At 37.6% G+C, this 18,455-nt stretch overlaps 1 protein-coding gene across 3 annotated transcripts in view; it reads left to right on the top strand.

Moving 5' to 3' along the window:
- Positions 1-18,455, top strand: part of NUP107 (nucleoporin 107) — a 61,373-nt gene that overhangs the window by 25,973 nt on the left and 16,945 nt on the right. For all 3 annotated transcript variants that reach the window (XM_030939552.1, XM_010358753.2, XM_030939551.1), the window contains exons 11-20: positions 1,304-1,382; positions 3,214-3,327; positions 7,216-7,306; positions 7,453-7,529; positions 9,293-9,352; positions 10,021-10,166; positions 10,284-10,332; positions 14,258-14,327; positions 15,027-15,145; positions 15,879-15,917. In XM_030939552.1, coding sequence (XP_030795412.1) covers positions 1,304-1,382; positions 3,214-3,327; positions 7,216-7,306; positions 7,453-7,529; positions 9,293-9,352; positions 10,021-10,166; positions 10,284-10,332; positions 14,258-14,327; positions 15,027-15,145; positions 15,879-15,917 — 844 coding nt within the window. The remainder of the gene's footprint in view (positions 1-1,303; positions 1,383-3,213; positions 3,328-7,215; positions 7,307-7,452; positions 7,530-9,292; positions 9,353-10,020; positions 10,167-10,283; positions 10,333-14,257; positions 14,328-15,026; positions 15,146-15,878; positions 15,918-18,455) is intronic.

Genomic DNA, 18,455 nt, shown 5'->3' with positions numbered 1-18,455 from the left:
GAGCAAAACTCCATCTCAAAAAAAAAAAAAAGGTCAGATTGCCTTTGGATTCAGTAACATGTGTGTGCAAAGTCTGTAAGTCAATTATGTATTTTCTCTGCTTAACTAGGAAATTACTGCTGCTAAGCATTTGTTAAAAATTAAATCTTAAGTGGATGTGATTTATTTCTGAAAGGAAGTTTTCATTTTCAGAAAATAAGTTTTTTGGGTTTTTTTGTTTGTTTTTGTTTTTTTTTATTTAAAATGCCCTGTTGGGTTTTTATAATTGTTAATGAGTTAATCTCCTTTTTTTTTTTTTTTCTGATCAGTGGAACAGAACAGAGAACCCCAAAACAGATTCACACTGATATGGTCCTTTGGTTTTCAACAAAGACATCAAAGCAATCCAGCAGGAAATGGAATGCCTTTTTTACAAACTACAGAAAAATATTATCTATGAGAAAGAAGATTAACCTTGATGGCTCCCTCGCTCCATACCGAACAATTAATTCAAGATGTGTCGTAGTCCTAAATGTAGAAGCTAGAAACCATAAAGCTTTTCAAGAAAAACAGGAAGATATCCTAGTAACTTGAGAATAGATGTTTCTTAGCTCATAGAAAGCAATAATCAGGGAAAAAAATTGGTTTGACTTTATCAAAATTAAAAATGTATCATTAAAAAAACACCATTGGCCAGGCGTAGTAGCTCACACCTGTAATCCTAACACTTTGGGAGGCCGAGGCAGAAGGATTACTTGAGGCCAGGAGTTCAAGACCAGCCAGGGGAACATAGTGAGACCCCATCTCTACAAAAAAATTAAAATGTTAGCTGGGCATGGTGGTGCCTGTCTGTAGTCCCAGCTACTCAGGAGACTGAAATGGGAGGATCACTTGAGCCTGAGAGGTTGAGGCGGCAGTGAGCCGCGATTGTGCCACTGCACTTTAGCCTCGGCAACAGAGCAAGACCCTATCTCAAAAAACAAAAAAAAAAACACCATTAAGAAAATAAATGGGAGCAAGCCATAGACTGGGATGTGTAGTTCATAAAGAACTATAACTCAATAGTAAAAAGATAGTCCTAGTAAAAAGGGCAAAAATTTGAACTGATACCTCACAAAACCAGATACATGAATGGCCAGTAAGGACATGAAAAAGCCCTCAACATCATTAGTCATCTGAGCTAAAATGTACTTCTGTATTAAGGATTTTTGCATGTTTTTTCTGGGATTGTAGTCTTTCTTCCTTTGACTTAATTTGGTTTTTTAAAAATAGACCTATTAAAATTACCCCTTTAAAAAAATTTGGTACTTATTATTTCTTTCAGGGAAAATACTCTGCATACCTTAAAACAACGGCAGCTGACTTCTTACGTTGGAAGTGTTCGTCCACTTGTCACTGAATTGGTAAATGTTCTTTGAAATGAAAGTTGCCTTCAAAGTTAACTGATTTTTTTTTCAGACTGAGAATTTTTTTCTCTTGGATCTTTGTTTTGGTTTTCTAAAGGTTTGCGTACACTAACATTTTACTGTAAAACAACTAAGTTGCATTGGAATCTGATGGAATATATTGAAATATATCTGTGACCTTTGAATTGTAAATAATAAGTTGTGGAAAGTGTACTTAACTTGCCAGCATTAAAAACAAATTAATTTTGGTCTTAAGATTTGACTCTGCCTATGTAAGGTAGTGACTGAACTACGAAAGCTCTTTTCTGTTGAAAGCAAGTGAAAAAAAAAAACTAAAGCCTTGTAGTTTGAGGTTAGAATGGTTATTCTAGGATATGAGTAGTAGGAATAACAGTGGATTTGAAAAGAACTGAAGCTGAATTATTCTAGAAACAAAGGAATGAAGCTTTATGACAGGTAGGGCATGTGAAATGTTTATAGTGAAAAGTGAGAGAAATAGGTAACAATTGAAAAAAACTTCTAGAATTCTGTTTAGTAACAAAATGGTTTTGATGAAAATTGGGGAAAAGAAAAAGAAAATTGTTTGGAAACTACTCTTAACAGCTTAAAATTGATTGTAGCTAAATTACATTGTAGCAGGCAACAGCTGAAAATTATTTAATCTTACCAGCTGGAAAGTGGTGATTTCCTTTTGCCAGAAAGAGACCATGTTCCAAAATTGAATTATATGTTTGCAAAATATTTACGAAAGTAGCCAACTGATCTATTATGTATTCCATTTTCTGAATTGATATTCATATTACCATATACTAAGTAACATGTGGAGTAAGAATTCCTTTCTTGAGTCACATTGAAACTGTTTTCAATTGGAAATCCATCATGTAGATCACCTGTGCTCTTTGCTGCTAAAGTGAGAACAACATATTATCCTAAATGCTTAGAAGCACATGAAAAAAAGGTAGGTAGAAATAACTGTTTTGGGGGATTTGTACTTATTAGAAATCTGTTTAAATTTTTTTTATTAGGCATTGGTGTGTTTTATATGGCATTAATCCCAAAATAGGTCTTAATGGGCCCTCTTTCCACACATTCTCAAAAAGTACCAGGTAAACACTTTGTAGTCACAGAACAGAAGGTTTTTGCTTTGTGTTCATGTTCTGTCTAGGTCTAATTCTGTTTAGACTTGACCATGTAGCTGCTATAACAGAGTGAAACTCAAGTCATCTCCTAGTGTAACCTGGGCTAGGATAGGCTAGTAGTATTTCTGCCTTGCCTGACTGAGGCATGCCCTTTGTGGGCCAACTGAGTATGTTTTAAGTGGGGAAGCAGACAACTGTGTGGCTATTTGGAACGCTTGTAATCTTGTGACAATTTCATTCCCTTTGTTACTTAGCTAAATTGAAACTGAATTTGTTTCAGCCAGGCGCAGTGGTTCAGACCTATGATCCCAGCACTTTGGGTGGCCGAGGTGTGCAGATCATGAGGTCAGGAGTTTGAGACCAACCTGGCCAACATGGTGAAACCCCTTCTATACAAAAAATACAAAAATTAGCTGGGCGTGGTGGTGTGCATGTATAATCCCAGCTACTCGGGAGGCTGAGGCAGGAGAATTGCTTGAACCTGGGTAGTGGAAGTTGTGGTGTGCTGAGATCATGCCACTGCACTCCAGCCTGGGTGACAGAACAAGACTCCGTCTCAGAAAAGAAAAAAGAAAAAATGAATTTATTTGTATATAAACTCAGGATAGGTTTATCATCTCTTGATGACGTGTAAAATGTATGTAAGTATAAAGGATTTATGGTTGATGATGACTTTTTTTTTCTTACAGGATCCTGATGCTCCCATAAGACAGAAAATGCCACTTGATGATCTGGATAGAGAAGATGAAGTTAGATTACTCAAATATCTCTTCACGCTAATCCGTGCTGGAATGACAGAAGAGGTCAGTCATGTATACCCTTCTTGTCTAATTTCAAAAGGTCATAGACTCTGAGTTGGAAGAGATTTTTGTGGCTGCCTAGTATGCCTTCTTAATGTAGTAATTCCAATCGTGGTATTTCTAGATCTAACTTCCTGTTCGAACATTTCCAGTGATAAGGCACACGTAACTTGTGAAAACAATGTAATGTAGTTCGTACAACTCTAATTAATAGAAAATTATTTATGACAAGTCATACTTTTCTTCCCCATATTGCACTGCATACTCTAAGTATATCCCCATTATGTATTTTTTTGTTCCATTTGGGATTTTTGTTTTTGTTTTTGTTTTGTTTGAGACCATGTATTGCTATGTTGCCCAGCCTCATCTGGAACTTCAGGCCTTAAGTGATCCTCCTGCCTTGACCTTAAAAAGTGTTGGGATTATAGGCATGGGACACTGCACCTGGCCCAATCTCCATTAATTTTTTTCTTTTTTTTTTTCTTTCTTTCTTTTTTTTTTTGAGATGGGATCTCACTGTCACCTAGACTGGAATGCAGTGACATAATCACGGCCCACTGCAGTCCTTACCTCCCAGGCTCAAGCCCTGCCTCAGCCTCCTGAGTAACTGGGACTACAGGTACATGCCACTATGCCCAGCTAACTTTTTCATTTTTTGTAGAGACAGAGTCTCAATATGTTGGTCCAGGCTGATCATGAACACCTGGGCTCAAGTGATCTTCCTGCATTGGCCTTCCAAAGTGCTGGGATTGCAGGCATGAGCCACTGCACCAGACCCAATCTTCATTATTTCTAATGCTGACTTTTCAGAGTTTAGAATAAACCTAACCCTAATTCTAGGTGATACTATTTAGGCACTTGAAGGCTACAGTGGCTCTCAAACTTCTTCCTTTTAACCTTACCTTTTAAAAATGTGTGTGATAGTTAATATCTTATATGTAGAATGATAAATATCTAATTGGACAGTTTACCAGATGGCTCTTTAGGTGAGATAGTGTGATGTGTAGGAGTTTCAGCCTTCAGTATTATGTTGTACTTGGTTTACAGTACTTTTTGCATTGGTCTTTAGATAGAGTCTATGTTAGTTCAAAGTGTTGTTTGTTCTCTTCTATGTTATCAACCATAAGCATATATTAATTTCTTATGTAATTTCTTACAGTAATAATTTCTTACAGTAATAAATCTTGGTTTATTAAGCATCATTCCTACCGTTTTTATTAAGAAAAGAAGTTGACCAGGCACAGTGACTCATGCCTGTAATTGCAGTATTTTGGGGAGACCACGGCAGGAGGATCACTTGATGCCAGGAGTTTGAGACCAGCCTGGGCACCACAGCAAGACCCTGTCTCTATTATTAAAATATTTTAAATTAAAAAAGTTGATACCATGTATTTGTTTATTCAGAAAATATATAAATCCCAGCCACTCTGCTAGACAGTGTGCAAGATACTAGAAATTGCTATAGTAAACGAGGGATTTATTTTATTTATTTATTTATTTATTTATTTATTTATTTATTTATTTTTTGTAGAGACGGAGTCTCGCTCTGTCGCCCAGGCTGGAGTGCAGTGGCGTGATCTTGGCTCACTGCAACCTCCGCCTCCCGGGTTCAAGCAATTCTCCTGCCTCAGCCTCCCAAGTAACTTGGACTACAGGCACACGCCTCCACGCCCGGCTAATTTTTTGCATTTTAGTAAAGACGGGTTTTCACCATGTTGCCCAGGCTGGTCTCAAACTCCTGAGCTCAGGCAATCCACCTACCTCAGCCTCCCAAAGTGCTAGGATTACAGGCGTGAGCCACTGCACCCGGCCATGGGATTTGTTTTAAAAAACAAAAATACAGTCATATTATTGAAGGCTCAAAAAACAGAAATTCTCAAGGTCTCACTAGCTTTATAAAAACCACAGATAGTGAGCTTTTTGTTTTTAATTATAGCGCTTTTTCTTTTGTCTTCCTTTTTAAGATAGTTGCAGTCATAGTATACATTCAAGTTTTTTCCCTCTTTTTTAATAGTAATTTGAGATTAAATTTACATACCATATAATTCACCCATTTCAAGTGACACCATTCATGTTGTGAATTGTATAATATATATTGAATTATATAACAAAATTTGCCATTTTAATCATTTAAGTGTGCAGTTCAGTGGCATTCATTACATTAACAGTATTGGGAAACCATCACCACTGTCTGTTTCTAAAACTTTTTCATCAACCCAAATACAAACTGTAACCATTATATGCAGTAACGCCTCATTCTCTTCTTCCCTCAGCCCCTGTAACCTCTAATCTACTTACTGTCTCTATGATGTATAGGTAGAATCATACAATGTGCTTTTTGTGACTATCTTATTTCACTTAGCATAATGTTTTCAATATTATATATTGAGTTTTTATCCTGCCTTTTTAAGATACCCTATCAAAACATTTTTCCATGTTAATTCCTACATAACTCTCATAGATTTTAAAGGCTGCAAGTTCAGAATAATGTTAGGGGTATGATATTCTTTAACTGGTTGTATTAATCAGGCTTTCTGGGTTCAAGTGATAGAAAGCCAACCTAAGTTACTTTATGCTTACAAGAGGAGAATTCATTGACTCATGGAAGTGGTAAGTATAGAAGGTATAGCTGGCTTTCAGCAGGATCCAGGGACTCCAAAGATATCACTAGGATACTGTCTGTTTCCAAGACCCATAGCTTTACTCTTCTCTCTGTGCCTTCATTCCCAGGAAGCTACTCCCCATGTTTTATCAGAGATGGATACGAGAAGCTCCAAGCTTACATCCTCCTGCCAGCTAGCAATCTCAGTAAAAGGAGTATATTTTCTTTCCCAGTATCTCCAGCAAGAGTCCTGATGGAGAATCTTGCTATAGCTCACATCCCTAACCTTAGAGTTCTGGAATGGGATCAGGCGTATCCAAAACATAGGAGCTAAGAATGGGGAAAAGGTGATTCCCTAAAGGGATGATGGAACAACAAACATATATTTACCTTACTGGTATATAAACACATTTACTTACTGACTTATTGGTCAGGTTGAACATGCAGTATCATCAGTGGAGTAAATGAGCAGTAACAGCCTTGTCATTAGAGACTGTTTCTGTAGTAGTTTTTCATAAATCAGAGGTCATCAACCTCTTTAATCCCATTTGTTTCTAGCAGAATTAAATGCCAGTGGGTGCCGTGGGAACCTATTGTTAAGCCTAAAGTCAAATAGAAAAGCGATTTTTTAGAAATAAAAACAGGGCCAGGTATGGTGGCTCACACCTGTAATCCCAACACGTTGGGAGGTTGAGGTGGGGGGATCCCTTCAGTCCAGAAGTTCGAGACCAGCCTGGGCAATATAATGAGACTCTATCTCTGCAAAAAATTTTTAAAAAGAAAGAAAAATAAAGGCAGAGGCCACAGAAAGACATGCATATGCTTTAAAAATAGAATACCATTTTTATTTATTTATTTATTTATTTATCGAGACAGGGTCTCACTCTGTCACCCAGGCTGGAGTGCAGTGGCGCAATCTTGGCTCACTGCAACCTCTGCCTCCTGGGTTCAAGTGATGCTCCTGCCTCAGCCTCCCGAGTAGCTGGGATTACAGGTGCCCGCCACTACGCCAGGCTAGTTTTTCTATTTTCAGTGGAGACGGGGTTTCACCATGTTGGCCAGGCTGACCTGGAACTCCTGACCTCGGGTAATGCGCTTGCCTTGGCCTCCCGAAGTGTTGGGATTACAGGCATGAGCCACCGCACCCGGCCAGAATACCATTATTAACTACCTACATCCATCCCTTGTAACATTTGTTCCATAAGTTATCTAAGCTTGTCATATATTGGTTATACTTTACTATAAAGCACCCGGGTTATTGGACTGACTGCTTTTTCTTGTTTCTTAAGGCACAACGACTCTGTAAACGCTGTGGTCAAGCATGGAGAGCTGCAACACTTGAAGGCTGGAAACTGTACCATGACCCTAATGTTAATGGAGGTATTTTAGTAGATTTTATTTTGACAGTTGAGGACAAAGGCATTTCGCTCTAAATGCCAATCTTTGTGAACTAGAGCTTCTCTTTTTAGAAAGGATTGTAATAAGGTTTCATTTTAAACCAGAAATTTTCTTTTACTGTTTTATAGGAACAGAATTAGAACCTGTTGAAGGGAATCCATATAGACGCATTTGGAAAATAAGTTGCTGGAGAATGGCAGAAGATGTAAGATAAATAAAATATTCAGTGATACTGTTTTTAACTCCAATTAATTGAAAGCCTATTCAGGGGCTATGAAACATTGAAAGTAGTGTAAAACTGGTTTTCAAAGAACTTCCAATTAAACTGAGGAATAGACTTAACAACTTATCAGAATTATTAAAACACTGTGTACTAAGAATTAAACATTGATATAAGGCAGAAATGTAAAGGAGGTACCAAATGAATTTAGAGAAAAAGTACTGGACTAAAGCTTAAAGCTGGCTTCCCTAAGGAAAGAATTGAATTGAACTTTTAAAACTTAGTAGGATTTGCGTTTTTGGGAATGAAAAACAAGAGGAAGAAATTCTAGGTAGGATACATAGATTGGGAAACTCAAAGTAAGGTAGGTCTACCAGGTTGGAGTAGAATGCTCATAAAGGAAATACTGTCAGTTCTGTTGTAACATGACATAGGTATTCAAAGTCACCACAATAGGCTGGGCGCAGTGGCTCAAGCCTGTAATCCCAGCACTTCGGGAGGCCGAGACGGGTGGATCACAAGGTCAGGAGATCGAGACCATCCTGGCTAACACGGTGAAACCCTGTCTCTACTAAAAAAATACAAAAAATTAGCCGGGCGAGATGGCGGGCGCCTGTAGTCCCAGCTACTCGGGAGGCTGAGGCAGGAGAATGGCGTGAACCCAGGAGGCGGAGCTTGCAGTGAGCTGAGATCCGGCCACTGCACTCCAGCTTGGGCGACAGAGCGAGACTCCGTCTCAAAAAAAAAAAAAACAAAGTCACCACAATGTGCAGCATTGTACGAAAACCCCACAGGACTTACAGGAAAATGGAGTTAAGAGAAAAATACTCAAAAACTTCATTAGTGATACGTAAAGTAATAAAAAGTTAATAAAAATTGTAGCACAGTTTTACATCTGTCAAACAGTTTAAAAAATACATAAATACTATAACAAATATGGCACTTTACCTTAAAAAAGGCCCAAAGTTTGCTTGTGGAATTGGATGTCAGGGTGGTAGAAGCTTTAGCGCAGATAGCAGAAGTGTTTTTGAGAAGATCAGCATGGCAATGGCAAAATATACTTAAAATTAGATGGACAAAAGGCTGAGAAAGTAATTAGGAGCCTGTCAGAATTATTTGGACACTAAGTCATAAAGGTCTGACCTAGGATGGTATTGATGGGAATGGAAAGGAAGGAAGAGACACTGGTAGGAGCAGTGATTAGAAACAGAAGGCAGAGGTGGACTCAGTTATGCAGTAAGAGTCTCTGAAGTCTCTTGTTTGGATGATAAGAAAACTGGAAATACCAAAAGTAAAATGAGGAATTAGTTAGTTCTACATAGGAATTAGATGCAAACTAATGCATGCCTTGTTTTGATGTTGTACATGGGTCAATATCAGAGAGTATCAGGTCAATATCAGAGAGTATCAGGTATTGAGAAACATTCTAGGAGAAAATAACTATATAGGTTGTATCTGGAATAAAATTTGATTTTAAATATTCAAAGCATCCACTAGAGTTGGATCTGCTTTCACCCGATATTTGGCATTTAAATGTTTTACTTTTTTTCTCCAGATCTCAGAATTGATTATTTCATCACACTGAAGTTCTTCCTTGTTATTACCCCACTAGATCTTTCACTAAAGTTTGAAAACTGTCAAGTGAATAGGTTCAGTCTAGAAGAGATTGTAAGATTCCACATTATGAGGAAAATTGACATACTAAGAAAAACAGTATTTCAAATTTGTTTATATTCATTGTGTTTTAGGAGCTTTTTAATAGATACGAGAGAGCAATTTATGCAGCTTTAAGTGGGAATCTTAAGCAGGTATGCAATCTGTTTTAATGTTTACATTTTTTCTGTGGAATAAAATTAAATACATAAAATATTCTAACAATTGTATATAACAAATATAAACTTAAGTGTATATGCTTCAGTATGTATGTACATACTTAAGTGTAACAATGATAGAGATAATCATAAATGAGATAGTGACTCATGCTTAATTTGATGTATCCCATAACATACATGGTGTTTTAATGAATGAAATCAGATTTCAGTTTTTAACTAAGAATTGTAAATTTAACTCCAACACACATTTATTGATGACTTAAAATACTCATAGCTGTATGCAGAAATGTGCCAGAAAGGCACAGTGAGTCCTTGCGTTGTCTTACATACGCATGTTTTTCTCACAATCCACTACTCCCTACATATTATAGCTATCTTTAGGGATACTACACTAATCAGTTGAAATGTCATATCAGCCTGGAAAACATGTTGTTGTTAACAGTATGAAAAAATCTGAACAGTTCAAACATCTTACAAGGTGTAGTTGGCGGGGGAAAGCTTATTTGGCATAATTTTTTTTTAAATCTGCCATGTTTTATATCATTATAAAGTGATTTTATAGTCTGTATCATTGGATGTAATTGCTTTTCCTTTCTTTTCTGTTGAATATGTCTATATGTTTCTGTTTTGTAATGGGGAAAAAGCTGCTTCCTGTCTGTGACACCTGGGAAGACACAGTTTGGGCCTACTTCCGGGTGATGGTGGACAGTCTGGTAGAACAGGAGATTCAGACATCAGTAGCAACTCTGGATGAAACTGAAGAACTCCCTAGAGAATATGTGGAAGCAAAGTGAGTTTGTTGGATTGTTTTGAGTCATGGTGATTTGTAGCATGCTCTTTGATGTTTCATTTTACAGCCCTTTTTCATATTATTAATATTATTCTTTTCCCCTTGTTTCTTTTGAAGCTGGACCTTAGAAAAGGTTTTTGAGGAACTTCAAGCTACAGATAAAAAGGTAAATGTTAATAGGAATATGTTAGACATCTGGAATAGGAAACAGTGTTATTCTGTTGTGCACTGTAGCTGAAAGGAAAAAGGTGGAACTTTCTCCCTTTTTCTCACCTATTAAAATAAGAATCATTCTTTGAAAGGAAGAAACTCAGTTACATAAATGATACATCATTTTTAGTTTTTTGTTTAGGATTAATTTCATCTACGTATATGCACATAAGCTATATTTATTCCTTTTTTAAAATTTAAAATACGTTATGGAAAATTATTAAGACTTTATTTTCCTAGATCTTAAAATCTAATATTTTCTAAAAATTATATTATTTTAAAAATGCTTAAACAACTGTAGTAATATTGTATGTACTTACAGTAAAATAATTTAAGAATGTATAAATAAAACCTTTATAGTAATATCTACCCCTTTATGGTTATTCCCCTGAGATGATAAAATGTACTGATATGTATCATTCTGTATTTCTCTCCATGATCTTACAACTATGTGTAAATAATGTAGATATTCCAATTTAGAATTTTGATTTTTGTGTTTTTCACATTGTACTACATATATTACTCTATAGCTTGATTTTTTTTTCATTTAATGATAATCTCCAAGTTAGTTTATTCATTTTCACTTAACCTTATTCTTCTTAATAAATAATGTTCTTTAGAATAATGTATGATTTATTTCAATCATTCCCCTTTGGGTAATATTTAGATTATTTCTAGTGCTGTAATGAACTTATGTGTGTGTGTACTTAGCTACTAGTCCTTCTATTTCTTTGGGATAAGTTTCCTGAAAGCAGGGTTACTGGGTTAAGGAGTATAAATAAGTATATGCTTTATACATTGTATATACGTATATACAGTGTTTCTGAATGAATTCTCTGAAGACAGCACATTTGATACCTTAAAAATATATACAATAGCCGGGCGCGGTGGCTCAAGCCTATAATCCCAGCACTTTGGGAGGCCGAGACGGGCGGATCACGAGGTCAGGAGATCGAGACCATCCTGGCTAACACTGTGAAACCCCGTCTCTACTAAAAAATACAAAAAAACTAGCCGGGCGAGGTGGCGGGCGCCTGTAGTCCCAGCTACTCGGGAGGCTGAGGCAGGAGAATGGCATAAACCCGGGAGGCGGAGCTTGCAGTGAGCTGAGATCCGGCCACTGCACACCAGCCTGGGCGACAGAGCGAGACTCCGTCTCAAAAAAAAAAGAAAAAAAAAAAAAAAATATATATATATATATATACAATAAAAATAAATAAAAAGGCCAGGTCTGGTTGCTCACGTCTGTAATCCCAGCACTTGGGAGGCCAAGATGGGAGGATCACTTGAAGCCAGGAGTTTAGACCAGCCTGGGCAGCATAGCAAAACTTCGTCTCTAAAACAAAAATTAGCTGGGTATGGTGGTGCACCCACTTGTAGTCCCAGTTCCTCCAGAGGCTGAAGTGGGAGGATCATGGCTTCAGTGAGCTGTGATTGTACTACTGCATGGGAGCCCAGGAGGTCATGGCTTCGGTGAGCTCTCATTGCACTACTGCACTTCAGCCTGGGCAACAGAGCAAGGTCCTGTCTCAAAGAAAAAAGAAAAATTAAATAGGTAGGTAGGTAGGTAAAGAAACATTTTGAAATGGATGCCGCATGCCTGTAATCCCAGCTACTTGGGAGCCTGAGGCAGGAGAATCGCTTGAACCCAGGAGGTGGAGGTTGCAGTGAGCCAAGATCGCAACATTGCACTCCAGCCTGGGCAGCAAGAGCGAAACTCAAAAAAAAAAAAGAAAGAAACTCAAAAAAAAAAAAAGAAAGAAAAAGAAAATTGAAATGGAAAAATAATGTATTTCCTGGTTGTGGCAGTTAATTCATACTTCCACAAGTAATTTATTGAATTATACATTCTCATCAGCCTTAAATGTCATACTTTTTATGTTTTGCCAGTCCATCAGAATAGGTGGGAAGTAATCTTGCTATTCTACTCACATTTTCTTGTCTGTTCATAAGGCTGAGCCTGTTTCCTTATGTTTATTGACCATTTGCGAATTTTTTGTTCATATCTTTTAGCTATTTTTCTTTGGAGTTTTATATTTTTCTTATTATTACATGGGAGCACTTGATATAGTAAGGAAATTAATGCTTTTTCTGTCAAGTATTTATTACCAGTCTATTATTTTGGAGATTCTAGCTAATGAAATAAAACAAGAAAATTAAGGAACAGATATAAATACTAGAAAGGGAAGAACATTTACATATGATAAAAATATTAGTCTAGAAACTTAAATCTCAGTAAGTTACTAGAATTAATAAGAGAATTTGTTAAAGTAGCTAGATACAAGACAAAGTTTTTTTTTTAAAGTCAGTCTTTCTTACTTGTTATAACTATTTAGAAAAGGATTTAGTACCCCCTCCCCAAAAGTTCCATTTAAATGAGTGACCAAAACTAAAGAGATCTAGGAATAAAAAATTAATCTAGGGTTTCAAGCCCTTCATTTAAAAAACTATAGAATCTTACTAAAGGACATAAAATAAGACATAAATAAATAGATATATCATGTTCCTGGATGAGAGCCTTTAATATAAATGTCACTCATTCCAGAATTAGCATAAAAACCTAATGCTGTGGGGTATTACTTCTGGACAGAAAATTGTCAAGTAAAAGAATAATTGAGAATGGCAAGAGCATTTTGAAAAAGAACAATAGGCTGGGTTTGATGACTCACACCTCTAATCCCAGCAGTTTTGGAGGCTGAAGCAGGAGGATCACTTGAGCTCAGGAGTTCAAGACCAGCCTGGACAACATGGCAAAACCTATCTCTACAAAAGAATTTTGAAAATTAGCCAGGTGTGGTGGCATGCTTCTGTAGTCCTAGCTTCTCAGGAGGCTGAGGTGGGAGGATCACCTGAACCCAGGGAGGTAGAGGCTACAGTGAGCCATGATTGCACCACTGCACTCCAGCCTGGGCAACAGAGTGAGACTCTGTCTCAAAAACAGACAAACAAACAAACAAAAAATCACACTCAAAAGGAAAAGAAATAGAGGGTACTTGCCTTACTCAATAATAAAACTTAATATGAAGATACAACAAAACAGTATAGAACTGACATGAAAATAAATAGATGAGTGGAACACAAAGTCCAAACTAGATCCAAGTATATATGACAACTTAACAGATGTCAGAGGTGACCTTTCATTTCAGAGGGAAAGGGGTGGCTTATTTAAATAAATGGTGCTGGCATAATTGGATTTCCATCCAAAGAAAACAAAGCTAGATCCTACCTCATGCCATGTAACTAAAATAAATTACAGATAGAGCAAAGGTTTGAATGTAAAAATGAATAAATGCTGAAAGAAAATTTAGACAGCCAACTAAATAAAAATTGAAATATGTTTGACAACAAAACATGAACTATATTCTTCAAAAAAATCAAGCTGCAAATAAGTTAGAAAAGGTTTTCTCTACTCTGTACCTGATCACTATTTTGTCTTTTTTCACCCTTGGTGCCGTGTACAGAAGAGAATACTCAAAGAATACTTTCAAGTACTGCTGCTCGTGTTGAAAGAAATCTTAATAGTTTTTTTTGCTTAGATCACATGAGTTCTTCCTTTCTGGTCCACCATGTGTAGTGCCAAGGTAAATAGGAATAAAATATAAGAACAAAAGTTTAATACCATTGAGAGATTAAATTGTTATAACATAGGTCTCTACTTTCAAAGATGCTTTTCAGTTCTGGATTTGTAAGCTATGAGTATATTCCAAAGGCAGTATCCTTTCCATGTTTTATTTTGTTTTGATCTTTCTAAGGCCCTTCATTTCCAGCTTTTTCTTTTTATATGTTCCTTCAAAAGTTCTAACGTTTTTAGTTTAACAATGAATATATACTACAGAATGACCACTAGAAGATTTATGGAAAATTAAAAACTTTTTTTTCAGAGAGTTCTGGAAGAGAATCAAGAACATTATCATATAGTTCAAAAGTTTCTTATCCTGGGAGACATTGATGGTAAGATATGGTTTTATTTTACTTTGTGTTTTTTTTGTTTTGTTTTATTTTTTTTGAGACAAAGTCTCACTCTGTCACCCAGACTGGAGTGCAGTAGCGCAATCTCAGCTGACTGCAACCTCTGTCTCTTGGGTTCACAAGATCCTCCAGTCTCAGCCTCATGAGTAGCCGGGGTTACAGGTGTGCACTGCTATGCCTGGCTAATTTTTGTATTTTTAGTAGAGACGGGGTTTCACCGTGTTGGCCAGGCTGGTCTCCAACTCCTGACCTCAGGTGATCTGCCCTCCTTGGCCTCCCAAAGCGCTATATGTTATAGACATTGTATTACAGGCATGAGCGACTGCACCCAGCCAGTTTTATTTTACTCTTTATGAGTTCTTCATTGTCTTATAGTAATTTTTTAAAGTTATCCAAACAATGCATATGACTTACCGTATCTTTTAATCTTGCTAAATATTAACCTATTTGAATGCAACTATTTACTGTATGTGAGAGGTGACCTTTCATTTGGTTTTTATAAAATAAAGTTTGGATTGAACCCAGACTCTGTTTAAGAGGGTGTAGAGTTATATCATGGCTATTAATTATGAGACAGTGACTTTAAAGCACTATAGGAGTGAAGTAAATATTCTTGGTAATGTTTATTTTTTTCTTTTGATTTTATTCCTATCATTGAATCTTCGCTTTGATGGCTTGTAGATTTGATGGATGAGTTTAGCAAATGGCTTTCCAAAAGCAGAAACAATCTACCTGGACACCTCCTTCGCTTTATGACTCACCTCATTTTGTTTTTCCGTACTCTGGGACTACAGACCAAGGTATATAAAAATGAACGATTTCTTCTTCTCTGTAATGTTGATGCTATATACCTATTGTCAAGAAAACACTACTTTTTTTGTTATTGTTTTCTAGAAATGGTGATAAGGAATCAAAAGTCTTATATAGTCTTGTATAGTCACTCAATGATAACTCACTGAGAGTGGCCCTTTAGGGTTCTAGTCTGTGGCCACAGAATGCTGTTGGCTAACTGGTTTTTAATAGATTCATAATTTTATCCTTGTCTGTACCCAGCTTTAAATCAACCAGCTAAGCTAACTAAACAAAGTGAGTTCTATGTGAGATTTTAAAACTTTGTTGGTTGTTGTTTTGTTGCTTTTTTTCTAAAAAGGAAGATAACATTTTGGTCAGAGTACATGTAGAAAGTGAATGATAAAGTAGTTGAAAGCTTGGGCTTTGGAGTAAGAGTCCTGAGTTTATACCCTTATTCAGCAGCTTCTATCTGTGTAACTCTGGGTAAATAAAACTTCCCTGGTCTTAATTTCATCCTCTGTAAAATGTGAACAATAATAGTAACTACCCAAAAAGAGTTATGGTAAGGTTAAATCAGGCAGTAGATGAATTTTGGTAAGCACTTAGCTTGGTGTATACTTACTGCTCAGTGGTAAACATTACAATTATTGAATTATTTAATAGTGAAATTTGTATTAAAAATTCTATTACTCTTTCATATAAGCAGTTGTATTTATAATTATGTCTTTTTTTCCTACGAAGGAAGAAGTTTCTATTGAAGTTTTAAAGACATACATACAGGTAAACTTTGAGAACCTACAACCTGATTGTTTTTTACTATTTTAATGAAAACAAAACTCAGAATGATACTATTTTAATTCTCAATGGTAAGAAAGCATCAGAATCCATAAGTGATCTTTTAATTATCAGCACAGTTGACCTTTGAACAATGCAGGGATTAGGAAAACAACCCACCCGCCCTGCACAATAAAAAATTCACTATAACTTTTGACTCCCCAAAAACTTAACTACTGATACCCTACTGCTGACCAGAAATCATACCAATAACATAAACACACAATTAACACATTTTGTGTGTTACATGTATTATATACAGTCATCCCCTCAGTATACTTGGGGGACTGGCTCCAGGACCCCCACATATAACAAAATCTTTGTATACTCATGTCCCACAGTTGGCCCTGCAGAACCTGCATATATGAAAAATCTGCCTTCCATATTTGCAGATTTCACATCCAGATAATACTGTATTTTCTAAGTTGAGTTGAAAAAAATTTGTGCATAAGTGGACCTGCACAGTTCAATCCCGTGTTGTTGAAAGCTGAACTGTACTGTATTATTACAATAATGTAAGCTAGAGAAAAGAAAACATTACTAAGAAAATCATAAGAGGCTCGGCGAGGTGGCTCATACCTGTAATCTCAACACTTTGGGAGGCAGAGGCGGGAGGATTGCTTGAGTCCAGAAGTTTGAGATCAGCCTGGGCAACATAGGGAGACCCCTCTCTCTACTACAAAAAATGTTTTAAAATTAGCCGGGCACAGTGGTTCATATCTGTAAACCCAGCTACTCGGGAGGCTGAGGCAGGAAGATTGAGTGAGCCCAGGAGTTGGAGGTTGCAGTGAGCTATGATCTCAACACTGCCCTCCAGCTGGGTGACAGAGTGAGAACATCTCAAAAAAAAAAAAACCAATCAGGCCAGGCATGGTGGCTTGTGCCTGTAATCCCAGCACTTTGGGAAGCCGAGGTGGGTGGATCACTTGAGCCTAGGAGTTCGAGACTAGCCTGGGCAACAGTGAAAACCTGTCTTTTTTTTTTTTTTGTTTTGAGACAGAGTGTCACACTGTCAACCGGGCTGGAGTGCAGTGGCACGATCTTGGCTCACTGCAGCCTCTACCTCCCAGGTTCAAGTGGTTCTCCTGCCTCAGCCTCCTGAGTATCTGGGATTAAAGGCGTCCGCCACCATGCCTGGCTAATTGTATTTTTAGTAGAGATGGGGTTTCATTATGTTGGCCGGGCTGATCTTGAACGCCTGACCTCATGATCCACCCTCCTCGGTCTCCCAAAGTGCTGGGATTACAGGCATGAACCACCACACCTGGCCTGTTAAAAAAAGAATAAATAATAAAAACCATAAGGAAGAGAAACTACATTTATAGTACTATACTGTACCTGTTAATACTGTAAGTTTATGTTGTCTGTTTACAAGATGAATTGTCTGTTTGAAATGGACAACCACAGTTACAGACCTCAATCTACAGTATATCAAGCAATTCACCTTTTTCTTGTAATCTCATGACTTTTCTCTGCTTCTTGGGAGAACTTCCAGTATCAGTACTGGCACTTTGTATGGCTCCCATGCTGTTATTAAGGGTTTATAGTATTGCACTAAAAAAATAGGAGACCTGGGAAAGATTACTTTTTATTGCAGTGTGCAACTGAAGAGACCAGCTGCTCTTCAGAGATGATTAGCATCACATGGCATTTTAAATGGATACTCACAGCACTTGAACTCACCCCAGTAGTGGCAGGAAGTAGCTATAAAATTATTACAGTAGTATAGTACCTGCTGATTTGTTTTTCTAAGACCACCAGAGCGAGCACAAAAGAACCAGCGAGTAGGCAAGGCTAGGAGCAAAACTGCAAATTTATTTTTTGGTCACCTAGCTTCAGGGAAGAAGGTGTGGAGGGTGAGGTCTGTCGGCGTCCGGCAAAGGAGGCCGAGAGAGTCGCCCAGTGGAGCTCTCGGGCGGAGTTCCTGATGCAGTCCCAACAGGAGTGGGGGGCTGAGGAAGTCCGCGTGGCGTGACTGCCGGGAGCGGCTTTTCTGGGAATGGGAGGGCAATAGGCGGGGCACGGGCGTGTCAGGGGGCATTCCGTAGGTGCGGCCAGGTAAATCTTGGTCTCTTTGGATTGACGTCACCTGGCGCATGCCCGGTTGATATGCACCTTCCCAGACGTCGGCTACATTTTTGCGCGCGCGGGAAAAGTTGCTGATGAAGAACCCGGAAGTGTGCTATCTTGCCTCCGTTCGTCCAAACAGTCCAGCCTTTTATTGATAATAGTGATAAGGGGCGCCATGGTCTGTCTGGCTACTTCGTGCTGTTAAGGGGCGTCGTTAAGTTCGGGGCCTATGGTTGGTATTTGGACGTACGGAATCTTGGCACGGAGAAATTTGATTAAAATGGGGGCGAAACGTAAAATAAGGCACAGTATTAGTATAGGAATGAGGAATGGAAGCATTTGTTGGAATATGGGCAAAACCCAGAAGGATGGTCCTGGCAAGGTTAGGGTATTAAGGTTTCGTATTTCAGTTTT

This window comes from Rhinopithecus roxellana, chromosome 10 (assembly GCF_007565055.1).
Source record: "Rhinopithecus roxellana isolate Shanxi Qingling chromosome 10, ASM756505v1, whole genome shotgun sequence".
NCBI lineage: Eukaryota > Metazoa > Chordata > Mammalia > Primates > Cercopithecidae > Rhinopithecus > Rhinopithecus roxellana.
The sequence above is the reverse complement of the archived record's forward strand: the minus strand, read 5'-3'. Positions and strand labels throughout refer to the sequence as shown.